Source organism: Aptenodytes patagonicus, chromosome 1 (genome assembly GCF_965638725.1).
Source record: "Aptenodytes patagonicus chromosome 1, bAptPat1.pri.cur, whole genome shotgun sequence".
NCBI lineage: Eukaryota > Metazoa > Chordata > Aves > Sphenisciformes > Spheniscidae > Aptenodytes > Aptenodytes patagonicus.
Genome location: NC_134949.1, coordinates 151,476,266 through 151,500,243, shown reverse-complemented (window position 1 = coordinate 151,500,243; position 23,978 = coordinate 151,476,266). Strand labels below are relative to the sequence as shown.

Here is a 23,978-nt window from a genome sequence, read left to right as displayed (position 1 = left end):
AATTTTATTGTTTGTAAAGAGTATCAGATTTATATAACTCCACCGTCATACAGGATAGTAGGACAACATGGTTTAATCTATTTATTACTGATAGCAGATGAGAAAAAAAGTTCCAGGATAACATTTTAAAGTGTAAAAATAAAAGCCTTATGGATGCTTCTGTGTTAACACCCCTTTCAGACTAATGGGATCTGTCCACACCTTTCTCAGCCCTGTGCTCCTTCTCCATGACCATTTATAAATCTTTTGGACCCGAGAAATTCTGCTGCACACTGTGGGGCAGGATCTTTCTCACAGAGCAGTGGGGGAGTGGTTCATGTTTAAAAACATTTTCACCATTCTAAAGAAACCTCTTAGCACAAGTTCAAATGCACATACATACTCTGTCCGAGGGCCCAGATAAAAGCTGGGGGGAAAAGCTTGTTAGAGTTCTTCTTAGGCAGCTTCCTAGGCTGCACATTCAGAACAAAACCACACAGACAACATTTATTTCACCTGTGCAATATGAGTTCTTTTTTAGCTTATAGCATTAAATAATTTAGTCAAAGATCTCTAAGTTTAAGTTTTCTTTCATTGGTTACAGCACTGCTAACCCTCACACAAGTTTTTACACATGCTGACCCTGCCAATCTGTCTCAAATTTGTTAGGGAAGAATCATTGCTGCAGTGAGTTCCTTACTGAAAATGTTGCAGAAAAGAAAATGGATTAAGTTAGTTGTTAAAATCTTAGTAGGCTGCAGTAATGGAGAACTAGCTTCAGTGTTTCTAAGCCAATTAAATATTGATATGGAACTTCCGACATTCTGTGATTCAATAGCAAATTTAAGCAAGTTTGTGAAGCTTTCTAGGGCAGTGCAGCCCTTTCTTCATCACTAAGCAAGCTACCAGGCAAGTGCCACTCAGTTCCAACTCTATTATAATTATTGGTTCACCTATGTAAATTACAGTGTAGGCTGAAAATTGTGCATGTCCACTTAAACAAAAGCAGGATGAAAATCAAGAGAAATTATATGGGAGAAACTTCAGATCCAGTCCACTTCCCTGAATTTGAGGTGTCACTCCATTCTGCAGGTTAAGACAAAATTTTTGCTATAATTTGCATAACATTCTCTGTAGACATAATTTGGGGGAGGTTGTTCTGCTGAAGCCCTTTCCAATTAAGCTATTTAATTTCTCATGTGAATTCCAACAATTTTTCTGTAAATTAGGGAAGTGAGTCAGAAAATATGACAACTGGTATCCAAAGGAGTGACAATACAGCAGGAGTCTTTTGCATCTACAGAAACTGAACACATTTCTCCTTTAATGCTCTGGCAATAGAATAAGAAGGAGCTCTGCACAACATGGCCTACCAGAGAAATGGAAGTCAGTTTAAATTAAATGGTCACTCGCAGAGGCGATCAGCTCTGGTGCAGGTGCGTCCCGCAGCGGAGCGGCGGATCACAGCGTACAGGGCGGTTTCCTGAGCCGGGGAACCCACAGGGGAGCGCAGAGACCCGCCGGGAGCCGGCAGCTCTCACCAGGGCGGCTGACGAGGCCTGGGCGGGGCCAGGAGCAACGGCTGCCACCCCCCACTCCCACTCGAGGCAGCCCCAGGGAGCGCTGCCACCAGGAGCGCTGCCAACAGGGCGGGCAAACAGGGCGTGGCGCGGCAGTTCGTGTGGCAGTTCGCGAGGGAGGGCGCCTCTTCGAAGGAGGGGCATTCCACGGGACGAGTGGGGGACTCGGCGTACACATAACCCAGCAACTGGGCACAGGCCAAGGGCACTCATCCTACCCGACCCTCAAGGCAGAATGGCGGGCACTCGTCTGAGGGTAAAGGCCGCGGCTCCAGCTGGGGGGTCTGCACCATCTACCCCAGCGGCGGCCGGTGCCTCCACGCAGACAGAACTGCTGAAGGGAGAGGCTGCAGTGCAGACCTTGGGCTGCAGGAGGTGCCTAGACCTCTCTCCTGGGGCAGGGACAGGCACAGACCTGCCTGCAAAAGGTGTGCCCAGGTGGAGGACCTCCTGCAGCAGGTGGCTGAGCTGCAGGAGGTGGTGAGAAGGCTGCGTAACATCAGGGAGGCAGAGAAGGAGCTAGATAGCTGGTTCCAAGTGCACTCTGCAGTGGACCCGCAGCCCATGGCCAAACAGAAAAAACTCCCCCACCAGCACACGCAGAAGGGAGCAGGGGGCCCAATAATGCAGAAGAATGGATGGTTGCAAAGGCAAGGACCCACAGGAGGAAGAGACTTCCCCCGAGCCTGAGGTGCCCTTGCAGAACCGCTTCACCGCTCTGCAGGCCAAAGAAGGAAGTCCTGTCACACCAGGAGAAGCGCTGGAGCTGAGTAATGTAGCCCCATCTGCCCCCCGTATAACAACCAGCGCAACTAAGGAAAGGCAATGGCTGATAGTAGTAGGCGACTCCCTTCTGAGAGGTACAGAAGCACCTATTTGCCGACGGGACACACTCTCTAGAGAGGCAACCGAGAGCTTATGGGTCAGAATTAAAGGGAGGGCAGGGACAGGTGACATTACGGTGGGGGTCTGCTACAGGCCACCTGACCAGGAAGACCGAGCGGATGAGGCCCTCTATAGACAGATAGGAGCAGTCTCACACTCACAAGCCCTGGTCCTCATGGGGGACTTCAACCACCCCGACATCTGTTGGAGGGACAACACGGCAGGGCATAAGCAGTCCGGGAGGTTCCTGGAATGTGTTGATGACAACTTCCTTCTCCAAGTGGTAGAGGAGCCAACGAGGAGAGGTGCTACACTGGACCTTGTTCTCACCAACAAGGAGGGGCTGGTGGGGAATGTGAAGCTCAAGGGCAGCCTGGGCTGCAGCGACCACGAAATGGTGGAGTTCAAGATCCTTAGGGCACACAGCAAGCTCACTACCCTGGACTTCAGGAGAGCAGACTTTGGCTTCTTCAGGGATCTGCTTGGTAGAGTGCCATGGGACAAAGCCCTGGGGGAAAGAGGGCCCCAAGAAAGCTGGGTAATATTCAAGGATCACCTTCTTCAAGCTTAGGAGCGATGCATCCCAACAAAGAGGAAGTCTGGCAAAAACGCCAGGAGGCCTGCATGGATGAACAAGGAGCTCCTGGACAAACTCAAACACAAAAAGGAAGCCTACAGAGGGTGGAAGCAAGGACAGGTAGCTTAGGAGGAATACAGAGAAATTGTCCGAGCAGCCAGGGATCAGGTTAGGAAAGCTAAAGCCCTGATAGAATTAAATCTGGCCAGGGACGTCATGGGCAACAAGAAAAGCTTCTATAGGTACATCGGGGATAAAAGGAAGACAAGAGAAAATGTGGGCCCTCTCCGGAATGGGAGACCTGGTTACCCGGGACACAGAGAAGGCTGAGGTACTCAATGACTTTTTTGCCCCTGTCTTCACCAGCAAGTGCCCGAGCCTCACCGCCCAAGCCGCAGAAGGGAAAAAGGCAGGGACTGGGAGAATGAAGAGCCGCACACTGTGGGAGAACATCAGGTTCGAGACCATCTAAGGCACCTGGAGGTGCACAAGTCCATGGGACCTGATGAGATCCATCTGCGGGTCCTGAAGGAACTGGTGGATGAAGTTGCTAAGCCACTACTCATTGTATTTGAGAAGTCATGGCAGTCCGGTGAAGTTCCAACTGACTGGAAAAGGGGAAACATAACCCCCATTTTTAAAAAGGAAGAAAAGGAAGACCCGGGGAACTACAGGCCAGTCAGTCTCACGTCTGTGCCTGGGAAGATCATGGAACAGATCCTCCTGGAAGCTTTGCTAAGGCACAGGGAAGACAGGGAGGTGATTCGAGACAGCCAGCATGGCTTCACCAAGGGCAAGTCCTGCCTAACTAACCTAGTGGCCCTCTATGATGGAGTGACTACATCAGTGGACACGGGAAGAGCTACAGATGTCGTCTCTCTGGACCTCTGTAAGGCCTTTGACATGGTCCCCCACAACATCCTTCTCTCTAAACTGGAGAGGTATGGATTTGATGGGTGGACTGTCCAGTGGGTGAGGAATTGGTTAGATGGTCACATCCAGAGGGTAGTGGTCAATTGCTCAATGTCCAGATGGAGACTGGTGATGAGTGGCGTTCCGCAGGGGTCCGTATTGGGACCGGTACTCTTTAATATCTTCATCAACGACATAGACAGTGGGATGGAGTGCACCCTCAGCAAGTTTGCAGATGACACCAAGCTGAGTGGTGTGGTCGACATGCCAGAGGGACGGGATGCCATCCAGAGGGACCTGGACAAGCTTGAGAAGTGGGCCCGTGTGAACCTCATGAGGTTTAACAAGGCCAAGTGCAAGGTCCTGCACCTGGGTCGGGGCAACCCCCGGTCTCAATACAGGCTGGGGGATGAAGGGATTGAGGGCAGCCCTGCCGAGAAGGACTTGGGGGTACTGGTGGATGAAAAGCTGGACAGGAGCCAGCAATGTGCGCTCGCAGCCCAGAAGGCCAATCGTACCCTGGGCTGCATCAAAAGCAGAGTGGCCAGCAGGTCGAGGGAGGTGATTCTGCCCCTCTACTCTGCTCTGGTGAGACCCCACCTGGAGTACTGCATCCAGCTCTGGAGCCCTCAGCATAAGAAAGACACGGACCTGTTGGAGCGGGTCCAGAAGAGGGCCACAAAAATGATCAGGGGGATGGAACACCTCTCCTATGAGGGAATGCTGGGAGAGTTGGGGTTGTTCAGCCTAGAGAAGAGAAGGCTTTGGGGAGACCTTATTGCAGCCTATCAGTACTTAAAGGGGGCTTATAAAAAAGATGGCGGCAAACTCTTTAGCAGAGCCTGTTGCGACAGAACAAGGGGGAATGGCTTTAAATTATAAGAAGGTAGATTGAGACTAGATACAAGGAAGAAATTTTTTACGCTGAGGGTGGTGAAGCACTGGCACAGGTTGCCCAGAGAGGTGGTGGATGCCCCATCCCTGGGAACATTCCAGGTCAGGTTGGACGGGTCTCTGAGCAACCTGATCTAGTTGAAGCTGTCCCTGCCCACGGCAGGGGGGTTGGACTAGGTGACCTTTAGATGTCCCTTCCAACCCAAACTATTCTATGATTCTATGATTCTAAATGAAAACAATTATTTCCACTTTTCCACTATTTCCACTATTTCAGTCACAGTTTTAAAATGTTTCAATGATTCAAGATGTAACTAGTTAAGATAAATTGCAGAAAGAGACTTTCAGATCCTCTAAAGTATCTGCAGCAGAATTTGCAGTCCAAGCCCACAGTCCAAAGTTAAACCACAGTGAATATAGACGACGAGAGAGTTTTCCAAGAGAAACTAGATTTAACTACATAAATTATGGCTCGTCAAACAAGATAACCTTTGTCAGTAAATACTGAGGGATTTTAGCTTTAGAGAAAGGACAATGGGGAAAATTTAGACCTAGGATGTTTGCCTGACAGAAGTGACATGGAGTGCTGGTTTATAGAACTTGTTCTACTACCTAGAAAGGTCATAGCGATCACGTTAGTTAGTTAAAACAATAAAATCATAAACTTTTTAAAAGTTCATAAGTTTGGGGTTTTTGCTAAAACTGCTTTGTTTAATAATACCAAACTTGATATTAGTTAGACGTGAAACCCCCAAATAATCAATTAGCAAGCCAAATATCCATCTAACTCTTGTGGGTTTTGGTTTTAAGTATCTATGACTAAAACTTGGTACAGCTTGAGAAGACGCCTTCTGGCATATAAAAAGTGAAGTGACATAGGGTAAGGTGAATCATTTCATGAATTAGACCTTTAAAGTAGGTCAGATGACACGGCTGTAGATCACCTCCACTGATACTTGACCTCCTCCTGAGATTATTTTAAGGGCAGCTGAAGGTATTTAGCTTTAACATTGATGTCTGAAGGATCACAGACATCCATGGCACCAAAGACATCATAATGGGCTCAGGCAATAGTATGAAGACATAACCCCTCTGCAGAACAAAAAAAAAAGCCAAGATAGTTGCCTCAAGGTTTATGATTTGAAACTCTGTCTTCTGCTGGGGCTGGAGCAAATAGCAGTCCTAAATTATGGAAGAATTCAGTGAGTCCAAAAATCTCTCCCTGTCCTCTTGCATAAATAATTAATTCATCAAAGGATCATGAGATCAGCCGTAGATAGTAATACCAAAGGTTCACCTATGCAAGAGCCCTGTCTCCAACAGGGAAGTAGTGGCAATAATGTGGGAATAAATATACAAAAAAGGCAAACATACAATTGCATTTCTCCTGGCATACCTTCCCAGCTTCCAGCCGTCTGCAGCCAAAATAGAGACAGTATCTCTTCTCTGAAACAGACAATCTCTCTTTTGTTTGCTCTTGGGTTTGCACCTTGTTTCTTGAAGATGGGAGCAGCAGAGTCTGTTGCAACCCTCTAAAAGGAGAAGAGGACCTTCCCCTGCCTCAGAAACTACTCAGCCTGGCTCTGGGAAAGAGGTGTCCAGAGGTGGAAGGGAGCAAGAGCAAGGAGGTCTGCAAGGAGTGGGGTGCCTGCATTGCATGCAGAGACCACTGAGAGGGGCAGACAAAAGTAGGGCCACAGAGGTGATGGGTCCCTCTTCATGGATACTAGAAGGAACTGCACAGAGTTCACAGCAGCTCAGCAACTCATTGAACCAACTGAAACCAAACCAAAAAGGAAGGACCTGCCCCACAGAAGCAGAAGGAAGTAGGTTATAAATTGATTTTGTGTATTCTTTCTGACCCAGTCACTTTGAGCATCCTCTATTTAAAAAAAAAAAAAAAACTAGTTTAAATTTCAACAAAATCTTGCTTTATTTTACTTTTAAAATCTTTCATCTCTTTTGGGGGATCTCATTACAGTTCAAAGCTCTAGACATGCCTGCCTAAAAGTTAAAGTCAAAATAGGAGCCAGGTACAATCCTCAAAGGGGCTTTACTTTCATCTTTTGTCATCTTTTCTCAGATGCTTTATCAATAAAGTAAAATCCCATGGGGCCAAATGAAAGCACTGTAGAAGTCTTAAAGTTTGCCATATCTGTTTATTTAAAGTCTCAGTACTAATCTTTCATTAACATAGATGTTGCATAGAATTAGACTAAATAAATTGATGAACAGGTACAGGAAAACAGAATAGGAAAGTGTTCTGCATTTTAAAAGGCAGCTAAGTATGCAAATTTTATTATTTAAATTAAAATGTCAGTTCCCTCAAATTATATTAATGATTCCAAGTTCATAATGGAAAAATTGTATCAAGGCTGGGACTGATAAAGAATTCTATAATCTTTCTAATTCACTCTACCAAATGCAATTAAAAGTTATTAGATTTCTAACACTTCAGCCTCTGTATAAAACATTATTCTGCTAGAAAATTAAACACTGAACTACAACCTACTTTCATTTTTATGAGAAAAACATATTAAACAAATTTACCCAAACCATCAGAGTACAAGAGGTACTGTATTTTAGGAAATTCATTTCCATGCACTGGAAGACTAAAATCCATAGAGACGCACAGCGGCACTACTTCAGTAATGATAAATAAGTGACAGCTATCATCAAGATAGTGGAATTCAGGAATCACCAGTGAGATCTCAGTGGAAGTTTGCAGGTTCCATTAATTGTTAATAGAAATTATGTATATGCTTTAATAACATTTATTCATTAATCTGACAGGTTTGCCATGAATACAGAACACATACAGCCCCTATTTACTTTCAAGGTTGCAGCTGAAGATCAGCTAGTGAATAATAGAAACCTGCACTTCCAACCATGCCATTTGTTTTCATTTGTTTTACTGACATAAAGTAGGACAAAAAACAATCATCAGTTATTAAGTTTCTTCTAGTATGGACTCCAACTGCTTTGCAGTTTTGAAAGAATATCTTACCAGAAGCATATGCAACCAGTGCTATGTGGTCTTTACTGACTGACTGTGGCTTTTCAAAAACACTTATAGATGGGTTTAATTCAAGAAATCCTACATGGTTCAGTGCCCACTTATCTGAGACAGAAAAGTAAGGGTGAAAATTGATTTCTTAAATTGCCGATGTGAATGCCTTCCTTATGTTCTTAGCCACCATGACTTCAAATGCCTTCAAATGTCTTCAATTTCTGCATCTTCCTACACCTTAGTAATACAGCACTTTTGCTCTTATAATAATACATCAGTATACCTTTTAACTTCTTAACAGCCAATAATCTTTATGGGCTGAAATCGTCCATTTCCATGGCAAATACTCTGGAACGGGGAAGCTGCCAGAGCAGCTGTGGCACTGGCTGAAATGGGGAAGAAAGCCTGGCTGACGTGGCCCCTTTCCTAATCTCATACTGCTCCAGGGCACCAGGACTTCCACAGAATGCCAACAAGGTCTTGCTGGGTGTATTGACACTGTTAGATAACTGCTTAGCCCCAGTCCACAGCAAGGTCCTGGTCCCCCAGAGTCCCCCTTGTGTAAGTGTTGCTTTGCTCCCAGACTCTTTTGCAGCGACCCAGCTTGTTTCATCTGAGATAAAAATAAACCAAGGTGCAGTTCTGGAGACAATTCATTTCAGGGATCACACCCAAACAGCAGCATGGGTGAGTCTGGATCAGGTTTGGCTCTCTCTGCTCTGTACAGTTACTCCAACATTATCCCTGGTGGCTTCATGCACTCCATCAAATGTACCAGAGAATGCAACATATGCCCTCAGCCTCATAATCTTAAAACACAGCTCTGCTAGGCTACAAAACTGCCCTCGCTGCGAACCTAAAAATTAATTAACCCATATATACAGTGTCAAAAGGAAACAAGGCCAATTGCTGTGCTGTGGAGATACGGCCAGTCTGCTCTGAAGGGACAAGGTCTGAGCAGTGTGGACACAAGCCATCCTGCATCTCTAAGGCCTGAGGGCTGGAGATCAGTCCCTGGAACAAATGTGTTTAGCAGCAAAGCTGTACCTATTAAAACACGTTTCTCCAGATACAATAGCCCATATCCTCCACTGGTGCCAGCAATACACAACACTGGTGTTTCCCTAGGTCCCAGCAGAGAGACAGCCTTCTGCTACTGGTACCTTTCTAAGCCAGTGAATACACCAGAAGTGGCAGCAGCAGATATGGAAGGTCTTGTTTACAACTTGATCACCATTGTACAGCTATAACTAGCTCTATATTGTGCATAATAAAAATTGATTTCAATGTAGTATCTGTGTATATGATGATTCAATCAATGATTTATTGATTATGAGTTATTCCTCTTCAAGACTGTTGCATCTTTCAGCCACTGAGATGGATGTACACCATGGGGGAATTCAGATTGCATGAAAAAACCATAAATCTGAAATTCGATAACTTTCAAGTGCTCAGCAGCCAAAAAAATATTTTTAACATTTTGTAGGGCAATGCACAGTTAGGTTTTATGACTGTCCTGCGGTTAAATGTGAGCTTTAATTTGGTTCTGGTTTTAGGATATGCAGATCCTGTCCTCATATAGATATACAACTATCTATATAAAAATCTACACATATAGTTATATACATAGAAAGTATGCATACAGCTACTTTCATTTCACACATATACAGTGTCTTCCTGATTTTATTTTGGGAAATGATTTATTCTAGTGATAAAGTAATGGAGACTGGAAGTTACACAAAGTTATCTATACTTAAGAAATAATGCCAGACTACTTTTTTGTTCTTCCATGGAGTGATTATTTTCTGATCTCCATAATGCATCTTGGTCATTCACTCAAACCTACAGTGCAATGATGCCAAGGTCAAAATTGCTCATTCTGTAATGTTTAGCTAGCTCATTAGTATTGGGAAGTCAGAAAAATGAAGTCACGAGCACTCTCTGTTATTCCTCCTGGGGTGACTGGGACGTGACTGCATTTTGAAAACCTGTTCTGAGAAACTACTGTTCTGATTAACCTGGTGGAATTGCGAGGCCAGAGACATTTGGGAAAGGGCTTTCTGAAAAGATCCAGACTCAGAAAAACTGGGGTTTGTTTTTGACTTGGTTTTTTGGGTTGTTTTTTTTTTTTTTTTTTGGGGGGGGGGGGGGGGAGGGGCGGGGAGGGTGTGTGTTTTACTTAGATAGAACAAAACTATGAGACTTACCAAGATCTAGGTAGATGCCTGGAACAAACGAGTTGAGAAAAAACATAAGAATAACACATCCCAGCACAGTCAGGCATTTGATGAGAAGAATTTTGTCTGTTATCCTGTGCTGTAGACAGGGAGAAAAACATTCATAACTGTATTAAAGAAGGAGCTATCTATTATGCATAGAGTTCACAAAAGCACGTGTGAAGCGCAAACTTCTGTTCTTGTATTGTATATTCCTCTTCAGCATAAAAGACAGAAATATTTAAATTGAAGCCTTTCATGCATACCTATAAAAAACGTGAATATGTGGCCCAATGTGATGTAAGAGTTACAAGTAGCTAGCACCTGCTGCATACATTCAGCTGTCTTCAGCTACCCCCATCACAGCTTCATTTCAGCAGAAGTAGGGTTGAAATGCAATTCCTCCTACAGAGGGCACTCCGGGCACTCTGTGGGTTCATGACACTGGACAAAACCACCCTTTTTGCACGTGTGCCTTGAAAACCTATAACCTACCCTAGAGGTCAGGTCTTTCGTGCCTCCTGTACAACTCTCATGGACATGCCAAGCCCATAATCCCTACACAGCTTCTATACCCCCGTGCCCAGCTCCTGCATCCCTGTGCCGAGCTCCTCATGCTCTCACCCTCAGACCCAGTGCTTTCCATCGTGACTCTGCTTCTCTGCTCTGATCTCACTTTCGCCACCAACCCAGGGAATCACCTTCTCTCAGCCCAAGTCCCTCTCTTGTTTCCAGTCTTCCACGTAAGTTTAAAGCTCTACTAAAGTACAAGCAAATCTCTGTTCTTTAAAAAGGTTGTCTTTTATGCAATGCCTTGAAAAGGTGTAAAACCTAGTAAGAAATCCCATTGGTTTTGTTCGGTTTTGATGTGATGTGTAGGACAGTGATGTCCCAGTCAAGGACTTGAGCTCCCAAACACAGGCCTGGATTCATTAGTGGTGCCAGTGAGGTGGAGAGGATGTGACATTTAGACAATTAAATTTAGGTGAAATTAATCCCACTACAGAGTTTACATCTCATCAGACCCAGCTTCAGCATAAAGACTTAGGCGGTGTTAATGTGTGCACAGCAAAGAGAACAGGATTTATCCAAATGGTTTATCCCTACTTGAATAATAAAGCAGGCATGTCACAGACAGTGTGGTAAATTAGAGTCGGTATTCGGTACATCAGCAGGAGTGTACTCTATCGTCATGCATCACAGTTATAAACAACCTATTGACACCTCTGAGTCTTTCTGGTCAAGGATTAAAAATTTAAGAAAACACTGCTGAATCATTTATTGATCCTTTAAACGATATTTTTCTAAGGAACAAAAGTATAAAACCTAACAAAAACTCAGAACGTGGTTCAGTAACCGCATCCCACAGAGAAGCCAGCCAGCCTGCCTGCCAGCTTTTCTGCTATCATGACAGTTATTAAATTTGCATTAGATTCAAAGCACTGTCTCTGTATAAAGGCATAGGTCCGCTTACATGGATACTGAGAAAAACTGCCATCTACTTACTTTTTTCTGGAGTTCCTGAATATTTGTTTCCCAGTTTTTATCTTCTTGTGAAATTTGCCTGAAAGAAAATGACACCTGTTTTTTTCCGGAATGAAATTAGAGCTCTGCCAAGAGTGTTGGAAAAAATCCCTCTCATCACAAATAGATCACCCTTTCCACCATACGGAGTAACTCATACCACAAAGGAGTCGTGGCCTTCTTATGGCCAGCAGCAAAATTCCCCTGAGCATTCACTGAAGACTGCACTTTTGTAACACGCTCCACTAATACACAAACCCTTCGGTTCATGAGGAGTGCCACAGGCTTGGAAGGAGCTAGCTTCCAGAGCATGGACCCCAGTATAGGATCTGGCTATATGCAATATGTAGTCCCCTTAATAGTTTCAGGAGTTGATGTATGCCCTGCTGCGATAAAATGAGGGTCGTGTGCTAACATCAACAAGTCAGAACACATATATTTTCCATTTGCATTTTATAATGATGTTTTTAAGATCCGAGTAACTTCATCGTGTTATCAGCATAGTCAGCCCTCCAGCAAAAGGCCTTGGGGTTTGCAGTTCAGGAGCTAATGAATTTTTACATTGCTGTAAATGTACTGTGTTGGAAGAATCCTGATTTTCAAGATTAAATACACAATTTTTATTTATACTTCAGAACTGTCTTCTTTAGAATGTCATAAAGTCTAATAATCTGCTATAATCTTTTAAAAAGGAGGTGATGTTAACAACCTTTTTTGTCTTTAAGTAGTAATAGAGTCACTCCATTCAAAGTGCACAATATCCACAAAAATTATATAAACAGAAATCATCTTATTACTAGATGAGTTTAAGAAATCATATATTTACATGTCCTTGTCCATACTGCCTATTTAACATGTTTATTAATAAAAATTAATTATTTCAGTTTCACTTTAGTTTAGCCAATTCACTTTCAGAGTACTTATCACTGCTATTCTCAGTCATCAAATTCCATAGCATAACAGTTGTTCTTGCCAGAACATAAACAAAGTTTAGCATTTTTGTTAGTCCTAGTTTATAAAAACTTCTCCCTTTCTATACATAAACAGTTAATTATGCCTACAGTCAGGTTCACACTGAAGATTTGATTATGAAATAATTTTAAAATGCAGCAATTCACTGGTGATAAATTTTTCAAACTCAACAGTTCACTGAAGAACACTTGAATTTTTCAGTAAAAAAAAATTATAGCATTTTACTATGCTGAAGCCACTATTGCAAGGAAAAATCTAATGATGTATTTGTGATCTTTTTAAACCAAATACTACCTGAAATTTCTAGGCCTTGAAATTTGGGTCATATTGACATATATTTTCCAGACCTTACACATCGGTTTTGTCCTAAAATACTTTGTGTTTTACTGAGGCTGTGGGTGGCTCTTCATATCTGCCCCAACACCCTCTGATCAAGAGACAACTAAGAATATAGATCTTGTCCCAGAGAAGATCCCTGAAAGCCTTCATTTTCAGCTCTGCCTAAAATTACTAGAGGTAAGCCTTTGGCTCGTTGACCAAACAGAAATATTACCCCTGACGTTAACAAAGCCACGCTATCACTCCTGGCTGTAGACTACGATGAGCGGGAGCTCCCTGCCAGTCCAACAAACTGCCTGTGCCTGCATCTTGTCCCCACCCAGTTTCGGAGCAGGGGACGTGGGACACGCTGGTCCCCACTCACCTGTGAAATGTCCTCAGCTTCTTCCTCAGGAGCATCTCCAGGGTCAGCACCTTCTGCATCAAGAGGCATTTCACCGCAGTCTCCTCTCTGCTGGCCGGATTAATGCGCTGTGCAGTCAGTCTCCAAACGTAGATCTCATGTTTCAGCTCTACAAAGAAGCAAAATCACTTATCTTAAAGCAGGTATAATGCATATGAAACCAGAGATGCACAAAATATGTGTAACATGCCCTGGACTCAAAGCTGTTAAAATGATTGGGATGGTTTCCCAACAATTTTCCACTCAGGAAGCTGCTTTTACCATTCATTTTGCAGAGCTGAAGGGAATGAAAAATAAATAGAAACTTTTCAAAATTTTAAGTAAATTAATCTCAAAGTCCTTTTCCAAAGAAAAAGAAGTACTGTCTTCGAACGCTTGCAAATGCCTTCCACAAGCTTTAGTGCTAAAATTGTATCACATTCATTTTTCATCAGAAAATAAACTGCCAATATACATTATTGTACTGCTAACAAGATACTGGTCACTTTGTAGTTAGGAATTACAGCAAATGCCCCTTCACTGTACTCAGAATGGACAACAGGTTTCCATTCACTCTATGTTCATATAAGCAATTTTATCAATGTAAGGCAAAACTGAAATTTAGCACTGTCTTATGGAATATCATTTAATAACATTTTAAAGGTTTCCTGAGAGGACTTAATTCTTAGGCACTGAAAATATCCATAAAGACAGCTACCATCACCTGCATGCAGACCTGAACGATACCTGATCCTGTATAAGTTCAGACAGACTGATTAACTTGAAATCAGTCTCCAAAATCTTGTCAGGATTTCCAACGCTTTTTGATATTTTTTTTCCCCAGTGTTGTCAAGGCCTTGGAGAATGACCAAAAGGTGTTTGTTCCTGTTCAGGAAGGACCCTACACTGGGCATGCCAAAAAAAAGCTTTGGATTTTCCAGGAAGTCACTAAAGAAATAAGAGCAGAATATTCATTCAGAAACTGTCTGCACAAATGCTTCCTGATGAAGCAACAGGATATTTCCTTACCCTTCTTTTCTGTTCCCCTCAAATTTCATGTCATTGAAGATAACATGTCAAGAATTCAAGGCTTTATATCTTAAGATCCCTGGTCAATTTGTTCTTATCCTAAGAAATGGATGTGGAAGTCTTTGCACCATGTATACAAACGATATACATTATTTATAAAAAAATAAATTATGTAATAACATAAGAAATATTTAAATACATTTTGATGTAGGCAGTGATATTAACATTTACTGCTGCAAATGCCTAGCGGTTCATGGTATCTACTATCAAAAAGAGTACTAAACATGTTTAATTCCCCCTCTTCCTTTGTGACAAAGTATTTATAGTGATAATACAGAGTGAATCATGTAAAGAGTGACCATAAGAGGGAATTAGACTTGACAGAACTCAAACATCTAAGAGCAAAAGTAAGCATGTCCAGAGCCTGCACAGTTGACACAAAAAACAGCAATTGACTCACATTTTGTATGGTTCATGTCTATAGATGAGCACACATCCATCAAAATGGTAATCTTTGCCTGAGCTTTACAGTGCAAGGCCAGAAATGTAAATTCACACTATCTAAAGCCCAATGACTGTCCCAGGTTATTAAACAACTAGTGCTCAGCTAAAGCTTTTCTTCCAAGAAGGGATTCATACCTGAACCCCAGATACCAAAGCGGTGCAGAATATACCACTTTGTAATATACTTGGTGACTCTTGCCAGGATCATAATCTGACACTAAATTATATTAAAACACGGATAGGTCGTGCTTATCAAAGGATCCACATGACTTTGTGCAGAAACCTTATCCTGGCCATCATTTACTTTTCCATCAACATTTGTGATACACATAACTGTATCAGCAGTGATTTTCCATTCTCTTCCAGAACATAAATAAGAAAGTGACAAACCTTCAGACCAGCTGATCTTCTGTTCCCCATAGAAAAAAAAAAACAAAAACTCTTTTTGAGGATTAGAGTGGATGGGAGCTGTGCAAAAAAAACTTATTTTAAACTTCAGAAATGGTGGCATTTTTTCTTTAATAAGATGGCAAGATTAAATTTTAACTCTCTGAATTTGTAAACACTGTAAATAGTAATTTCTGAAAGAAACTAGTGACCACATGTTTGGGGTCTGCTTCAGTTCCACAGTTTCTGGTCAATGGGGCAACAAACTATTTCAATAGACAACTTCCTCCTCATAACATCCACCTTGAAACTGGTCTGAAATCATGAGCTGAGAAGTTGTTCCTTCCCGTATAGATGAGCAAGACTAGATGGAGAAACATTGGAACATGGCTTTCTTGCACACTCTCCTGTGCAACTTCCCAGGCAAAATTTTTTTCTTTGAAAAAATTTCCTGAGCCCTTTGCGGTGAAAGAAATATTTCTATGATCCTACATGCTGCCCTAGCCTGAACGAGATAAAAACTTCTGTATGCAATTGAAGCAGGTGAAGGGGGAGAACCCCCTTCAGCAGGTGAACAGTCCTTTCTGTACTGCTCTCTCATGCAATTTTCAAGTCAATTGGACTGTAGCTTTGAAAGTGTCTCTCATCAACAGTCCAAGAGAAAGTGTGTGGTTTTGTCTTTTTCTCTGGCAAACGCTTGTGAAGCATGATTATCCAGTTTGCTATCCTGCTTTCCAATAGCTTGTTTTTGCTGCAACACCTTTTTTGATCATGTCTGTTCATCCTGGCATAGCATTTCCCTCCATCCTTTCCAAGTGAAATTTCACCAAGGGTTTTGCTGATGGAGGAAAGCTGAAGCTTTCATCGTCTAACCAAGATGCAGATCTCCAGCAGGTATTTTCCTACAAAGAATCTTTATCTTCTCTCCTTCAGAAAGGGGCAGCTAGCATCACTGTATCTGTGCCACAAACAAACCCGCAGAGCAGAAAGCAGCACGACTTGCATTGCATATTCCTTTTCCATGTCTGAAGTGCCATGGGGCTAATCTCCAGATTCAGCAATGTCAGCCTGGTGCTTTCTGGTCTATGTTAAAAATATATGCGTGTTTTCACATGGCTTTTATCTTGCCTTTATGTAGAGCAAGTGCATGCTTGATCGTTCAGTCATCAGTTTTCTAAACATCCCAAGGATGTGAACGTTCAACCTGCTGTGGATTTACTTCAGAACAAAATGTCCTTTGAAAATTAGAACAGTCGATACATCTTTTATACTGTGACTCCTGTTGCAGTAATAATTTGTGAAGAGGTTTTCTAGGTCATCCCACAGAAAGTTTCTCCTATTTCTCTTTCATGCGTACTCTTATTGTAATAGCCCATTACGGCGTCAGGTGATACGTATGTATTAGCAGTAGTTTTTGTTTTGCAGAAAATATAATGCAGGACCCTTGAGGTCAGTGAGAACACTGAACCCGGTCAAAAACCTTTGGGCCTTTCTGTACTTCTCCCATTTCAGATCTGCAAACCCATTTAAGGCAGGAATCTGATATTTTATGACATACTATGTTACACGTTACAGACAAGGGCTTAATGCACCTGCAGGGTCTTATCAATCACTTTGAAATTATGGCTAAGGCAGCATAAGGGCAGCATTTGGCAGCCCCTGGATGGGAAGGTCTCGCACCCCATTTCCCCATGTCCATAAGTTCCCATCCCCTCCTCAGAGGGAATCTAATGGTTATGTTACACCAGGGTGAGCTCACTCCACTCACTCGTCCAACAAAACCCAATCTGCAGGGTTTTCACGGGGTTACTTTTATGGTGGATCAGCCTACTAACCAATTTATCCTACTGTTGGTAGGTCTATTGCTAATAATTGAAATGGTATGTGTGTGTGGCATGTACCTTTCATGGCAGTTTATCATTAAAGCAGATAAATTAACGTTTAACTGCCACTGTAGCAGCAGTAGTTGAAGTGATATAAGCAAGGCAAAGTTTAGTATGCAGTGATCTGGAGTAAAAGACAGGAGAGCTGTAGCTCAGTCAGGGAATTCAGCCCATTATGATACTAAAATCTTCGTGAACATGGTAGATTCATAAAGCCCACAAGGCACCACAGCAATATACCTAGCATTATTATTTCACAAAAATTTTCTTTTTTTCTTTCTCCCCCCCCCCTCCCCCTGAAAGTCCATTTCCAACAAGAAAAGAATAATTTTTGGCTTAGTTCTAGGATCAAATAAAGGATCAGCAAACATGTAAACCCTATGCTACTCATCTGTTCTTGTTTTGTCATATATCATGTTTTACCATGGAGACCACAGCTATGACGCCCTGGGCCCATTGAATTTAATGGAGTTTCAGCTCCTGACCTGAGCTGTGACATTTTAGAAAATATTTTCTGCATTTTAGAAAACATTGTTTCATTTAAAAATGCATTTTCTTTCTGCAATCTGACAATCAATAGTCAGATTGATTTTCACTTAGAGTAATCACACATTGCCTCCCACCCGACTGCCAATAACAAAGAAGACATCCTCAAAAACTGAATGTAATTAATTCTGTCTCAGAACCTGAAAAGGCCAGTCTTGTTAATTGAAGATACTCAGAAGAGCATGACCAACCTTGATGGGGTGATAAGAATTATCATAAAATGGCAATTCTTAACTTGCAAGTGCACTAAATACATTACCTACCTTTTTGCAAGCAACACAAGTTTGCACTGGTGGGCTGTGACTAACGACATGCAAAGCATGTTCCTCTGAATGGGGGGGGGGGGTGTCTCCACATGCTATTGCAGCTTAACTTTTTTCAGTAAAGCAATTATTTTTCTTAGCTTACTTCTCAGAACAAGAATACTTCTGTTTAAATGTTAACTGAAAAGCAAATTAAGTACCATGAATTATAGCTTAACCTAGTAATAGTAATATCTATAACTTTTAGTAATTTTTTTAATCCTTGATATTATGTAATTAATCCTCTAAGCATTATTAGACAGTAAGTGTCATCTCCATTTTAAAAGCACAGAAACTAAGTCAGAAATGTGAAACCCAAGTGTAGAAAGAATTCACCTTGAGGGATATTCCAGCTCAACAATTCATGCCTCTCCCAGAGGCACCACCCCTCAATAGGACACAAGCATAAGGTTGTAATTCTGAAAAAAATGCCTGAAATGTCCTTGTCTTTATTCCTTTGAGTAGTTCAGTTTATCAATCGTGGGTAAAGATAAGTAGAGGCATGAACATTGCAGGGTCTTCAAAACTGCAACAAAACACACTTTGCCTTATTCAGCTAAATACTTGCAAAGGAATGCAAGAAATCTGCACAATGCTGCATAAAGCAATACGGAGCATTTATATAAGCTTTTCAATTCAAAGTCCAACAGCTGGGGCCCCCTTTAGTCACCGAGGCACCTGATGCCAGTTTGGTTGCCCAGCATGGGATTACATCCATAGCATAGGACTTACAGGACATCCTCACCCCTGCAGCAAAGCAGCTGGAGCCTGGGCAGAAAACTGCAAAGCTCAGATGGTGCTACACTCCTAAATCACCTCCCAGGAGTTTTCTTCTGGGCAAGCTAGGGCAGGCTGTAGCAGCCCCAGGAGTCAGGCTGTTCAGAAAGCTGCAAAACTGCAAGTATCCTTCTCCTTAAAAATGTAACTGCAATTTTTCCTCACTGTGCTTTGGGTTTCCCCCTGTAATTTTAGCTACTGAAAGAATCTACAACACTACAAGCCTACCCCTGCATTTTATAAGGGAATAGTCAATTTAATACCTCTATGATGGTCACATAACGCTCAGATGGAGTAATCTGCAGATATTAAAGAGGGTTAGATCTCTCATAACACTTCAGGATGATTGATAAAGACATACATTACTCTTCAGTTGGTTTGTCCCCGAACGAGGGATGGGATCTCTCTCAGGTGATATGGACTCTGAGATACGGGTAAGTCAGACTTAAAGCCACAAAGTTATTTCAGTCCTTGTGGTTTTGCCCCTTAGTTTCCTCTACTGCAGTTCCCCATCTTTTAAAAGCAGAAATCTGAGTATATTTAGGTTTCATCTGTGTTCATTAGCACTTGCCTAATGTCATCACAATACTCTGCTCTGTTACACTGTGAATGGCACAGGGTCATGGGAAGTAGAGAGTCAAGTATTTTGAGCATTCGTTTACCTAAAATTTGAGTGTAGTTTGTTTCAGAAAATTTTCATCCGGTTTGAAATCTAGAAAAATAATTCCTGTTTACTCACTATGAAAAAATTTTAAGTCAGACTGCCAGACTTACCAATGAAAACCAATTTAGCCAATGTTTTCCATTAAAGTCTCACAGTTAAAGAAATCTCTGTTCAATTCACTATCCTCTGCTCAAAAGTGAATAGATACATTCCAATCATAAAACATTTGACACCAAACATAACTATTGCTGAGGTCCTTTCAATACGGGGGGGGGGGTGTAAGAAAAGCAACCATTTAAAGATGGTTGCTTAAAGATAGGCTTTAAAGTCCTATTAAAGAAAAAAGAATCATTAAAAGATACAGCCTCAAGAGGACAGCTCCCATAATCCAAAAGATAGTGCCTCATCTAATGCTTTTAATAGGGCAAAATGAAGAGCAAAATAATGAAGCACACTTCAGACTCACCATATCTTTTAGCAACTGGTTTAAATGTAAAAATGGGGACTAGTAAGTTCCATTCATTTTCATAAATAAAAATGGCAGGAATAATTTAAAAATCTGTCAAGGTTACACTTTTATTTGAAATATCATCACAGTGAAAACTCTTTGCAGCAAACAGATACAGAGCATGTGTTAAATTAACCTAAATTGTTCCCTTAAGCTCTGTATATCAGGAAGGTCTTATGAGCTCCAGAGCCATCAGAGTAAAGTGAAAAATTTTGTCATAGCTTCACCAAAACGCTGCTAATGATAAGGCAAGGTCTTGCCAACCAGTGTATATCTGTATAATCATTGCACAGTTGTGGTATGCATATAAAAATCCAGGGGGACAAGTGCTGCAAAAGAAACAGGAGGTATCGCTTCCTAAGCTTTTACCTCTCATCGGTGATTTTTCTGTACTGATTCCTTCCATGAAAAATATGTATCATAAAATTGTGAAGTGCTGCTCTGTTGATTCAGAATGCCACTGTATTATACTTTCTTTCTGCATAAGGCAGGTAAAGTAATATAGCAGCTGTGCTCTTGTAATGGCTACGTTATCAATGCACTAAGCAAATAATACGAGATTGTCCTATTTCCCTTATTCTGCAATGTCAGAATACTATTTTTATCATCTGAAAACAAGAAAAAACACATTAACGTTTTCCTTTTTCCAAGGGGAATACTCCATCAACTCTAAAGCAGTACAAAAGACATAAACAGGATTTTAAACATAAAATGATCTAAAATGTTTAAAAATCTTGTATCTATGTAAAGTAAAAAAACTACACTTATTTTCATACCTGATCATTAGAAGAGCTATTGAAGGTGCAAATAATAAAAGACAGATTTTTTTTTTTTTACATTTTCAAACATAAAACCATGACTCTTGTGGATCCTGATATATTATCCAAAAAGGAGTCTACACAAAGTCTGCAGGGACCATAAGACTACCTAGTTCCTTTGAGACTGAAAGTCTTAGAGTTCTTTAAAATAAAAGACACAATATGTACCAGAAAGAGATGATCTTAGATCCCAAGATAATTCATAAGAAAGCTGCATCTTTTAGTTTAGCATGCTGTCATCCACAGTAGGAGAGTTAAAATGTTAACTATTCATTGTTAATACATACAACTGGATTGCAGAGAAGGGGGGGGGGGGGGATGTTTTCCTGTTCCACATTGTTCTTCAGGATTTAAGAATGCTTCCCATATATTCCCATGAATTTAGCATCTTGGGTGAGGACACTAGAGTGCAATGCATATTGCAAAACTGCCATCCAGATTGAGCGTGGAGTTGAATGCTTGAAAACATCTTGAAATATCCCTTTCTTTGGACATTATTCTCTGCATAATCTGCCTGCTGGTTTTCTCACCTGAACCAATTTTCAAGTGAGGACAGCCCGCTACTTCCAACAGTTACATTAAAATACCAATAGTGCTTTACTGGCAGTTAGTGAAGTACCTAAATAGGTACAGATGCACCTCAGGATTGAGATTTATTGATGTACTTAATCCAGCTAGGTACTTGATGTACCTCTCACTGATTCTAGCAAGAAATGGTTCTTACAGTTACAAATAAGTTACTAACTAAAATAGGGCTAAGGACTGTTCTCTGACCCTGAGCAGCGCACACAGCTGTACTGATGCTACGTAACACCTTACCCTGGGTCCCCTCTGTGCCCCTGCGGTGTCCTTGTGGCCCTGGACATTATTATTATTTTATGTGGGCTTTGTTCGTTTCAGAGTGTCTGAAGCAGCATTGGGGTTGCCTTGCAAGTCATGACAGTAGTTCTTCCCCAGCATTAAAACAAAAGATTGTACATCACACTGCAGGGCGTGGCGTGGGAGCATGCACCACTGTTAGAGGATGCAGAGGCCACCCGGACATCCCATACCCTTAGAAAACAACAAAGCTGTTAACCCTTTAACCACAGCCACCTGCGCTGGGGACCATTCCCCCAGGCAGGCATCTCAGAGCTGCGACAGGCAAGGAGGTTAAAATGGACAAAATAATGACAGCACTGAGCTATACCTTGTGTTCAGCTACAGTTACAATTGGCGATGCCTGTGCTTGGTCAATCGTGTGCAGCACAAAGTAGTATGGCAGACATTTGTAGTCACTATGGGACACAGAGAGGGAAACTCACCAGACATTAAGTGCTAAATGAGTTTTTTGGTTTTACCTTGTTTCCTCTCTTTACCTTCACCTTAGCTGTGTCATCCTTTGTGCATTTTCACACAAAATGAGGCCTGATGTGAGCAGTACTTACTCTAAGTTCAGGAACAATGCCTGGACATCTTGGGTCTGCAGCCAGCATAGTCGTATCGGTTGCACAGGTCTGACAACCCCCAGTTATCGCTCCCCTAGTTCCTTCCTCTTCTAGACTTTCTACCTTTTCACTGCCAGTTTTGTACCTCTTTTTCCCCTCCTCCTTTCACACTTCTTCTCTTAGAGAAGCAGCTGTAAAGCTCCACATGGAAGAAAGAAACAGATTTGCTCACTCATCTGGTTACCACATTTCACGTTGTGGGAAACAGCACCGTGTTTTTCACACATTAAGCATTTTACACATGACTATGATTAATTAGAAAATTCCTTCTGTTGGAGGCTTTACATACTGACTATCATACTACCATAGCAGTATTTTCCCAGCTGCTGCAGACGCTGAGCTACACCAGAGGGAATAATGTGTTCCACTCTCTCCTGGCATCACCACTCGTGCTTCAACAGTCGGTCTCTCTTTCAGCCAGCAAAACAAGCAGAAACTGGAGCAAGCAACACAGGAGAAATGGGGAGCTGGTGCCAAATCAGTTGTCGTGCTAAGAGAAAGCTCTTCCTCTTTGGCAAAAATGGCAATAATAATACTTCTCACTAGATCACATGCCACCCGCTGTCCTGGGGATAGCAACCTTCCCAAACACTGAGGTCCACATCTTGATAGCTGAGACATAACAGTGTATTGTCACACTTCCCAGGGACTAAATAATGTATTGTTAACCCTTAAGGTAAGTAAAAATTTTGGTTTCAAGTTTTGGGGCAGGGGGTGGGGGGAACAGGAACTTTAATTCCTCTTAATACTCATATATGATTATTTCTCCTTACATATTCTTTTTTGAAAGTATAGATATACTTTTTAAACCTTCTTAGCTTACTACCCTAATTCTACCATCCTTTTCTGCATCACACAGAACAAGGCATGAGTTTATCAGCTGAAAGTCACACTCAAAAGTCCTCAAAATATCCCTTTATTCTTAAAAAGAATTCGATTTTTTTCTCTCATGGCTGAGTTCCTCAGATTCTTTTTTCTGTTGTAATATGTCCCTCTTCAAGCTACTGCAGGTAGATAGTGGCTCCTGGGGAAGGAACATGCATTTTTTTCTGCTGCACAGGTGCTACAACGCAGTCTGAAAGCCAACAATTTAAAGACACTGGTAACACACAGCATTGGAATTAATCTGACAATGTATCATCAGAATAACAGCATTGTCTGTTGTTAAAATTAGTGCTTATCCATTCCCAATAATCTGTGTAGCCCAAAGCAACAGAAAAAAGCTTAAAGCACATGGCATACAGTGAAAAAATTCTGTGGTGAACAATATACCAATTAAGTCTCACATATCTTGTTTAATTGCTAATTGGGGGCAGGCTGAGGGAAGGCTGGTATTTAGTTGATTAAAACAGCTGCTTCAAACAAGCGATTTGAAGTTATCACAGAATCATTGCAACCTGAGATGGAAGGACCCCTGAAAGCACCTTGGAGCATATTCTGCAAATCCAAATCATGACGGCTACCTCCTAATGGAACTGTCTTTGTCACTTTCTCTTCCCCTTTCACAGAAAATTTCAATGGAAAGAGTAGCTCTTCAGCATTTGCTCTAATTGAACAGCTACTGATTAGCTTCACAGTGATGGAAGAGCACCTGATTATAAGAACACATGGTATACTGATTGGGAGACTGCTATATCTGAACATACTAAGCTGCAAGTAACAAAGATTACAGAGAGATGAATTGAGGGAAATATCCTAGCCTCTTAAAAGTGTACAGTGTTTCACTGACAAAAATATTATGTCAGTGAATAAATTGTACTACTCAAATTAATCAAAAAATCGTTATGCATACTTGATTTCTTA

The 23,978-nt window shown here is 41.7% G+C and overlaps 1 protein-coding gene across 1 annotated transcript in view; it reads right to left on the bottom strand.

Moving 5' to 3' along the window:
- OCA2 (OCA2 melanosomal transmembrane protein) overlaps positions 1-23,978 on the bottom strand; it is a 182,661-nt gene that overhangs the window by 85,449 nt on the left and 73,234 nt on the right. Inside the window, exons 15-17 of the mRNA XM_076328905.1 lie at positions 13,253-13,400; positions 11,560-11,617; positions 10,045-10,153 (exon numbers count right to left, since the gene is read on the bottom strand). Of these exons, the coding sequence (XP_076185020.1) occupies positions 10,045-10,153; positions 11,560-11,617; positions 13,253-13,400 (315 nt within the window). The remainder of the gene's footprint in view (positions 1-10,044; positions 10,154-11,559; positions 11,618-13,252; positions 13,401-23,978) is intronic.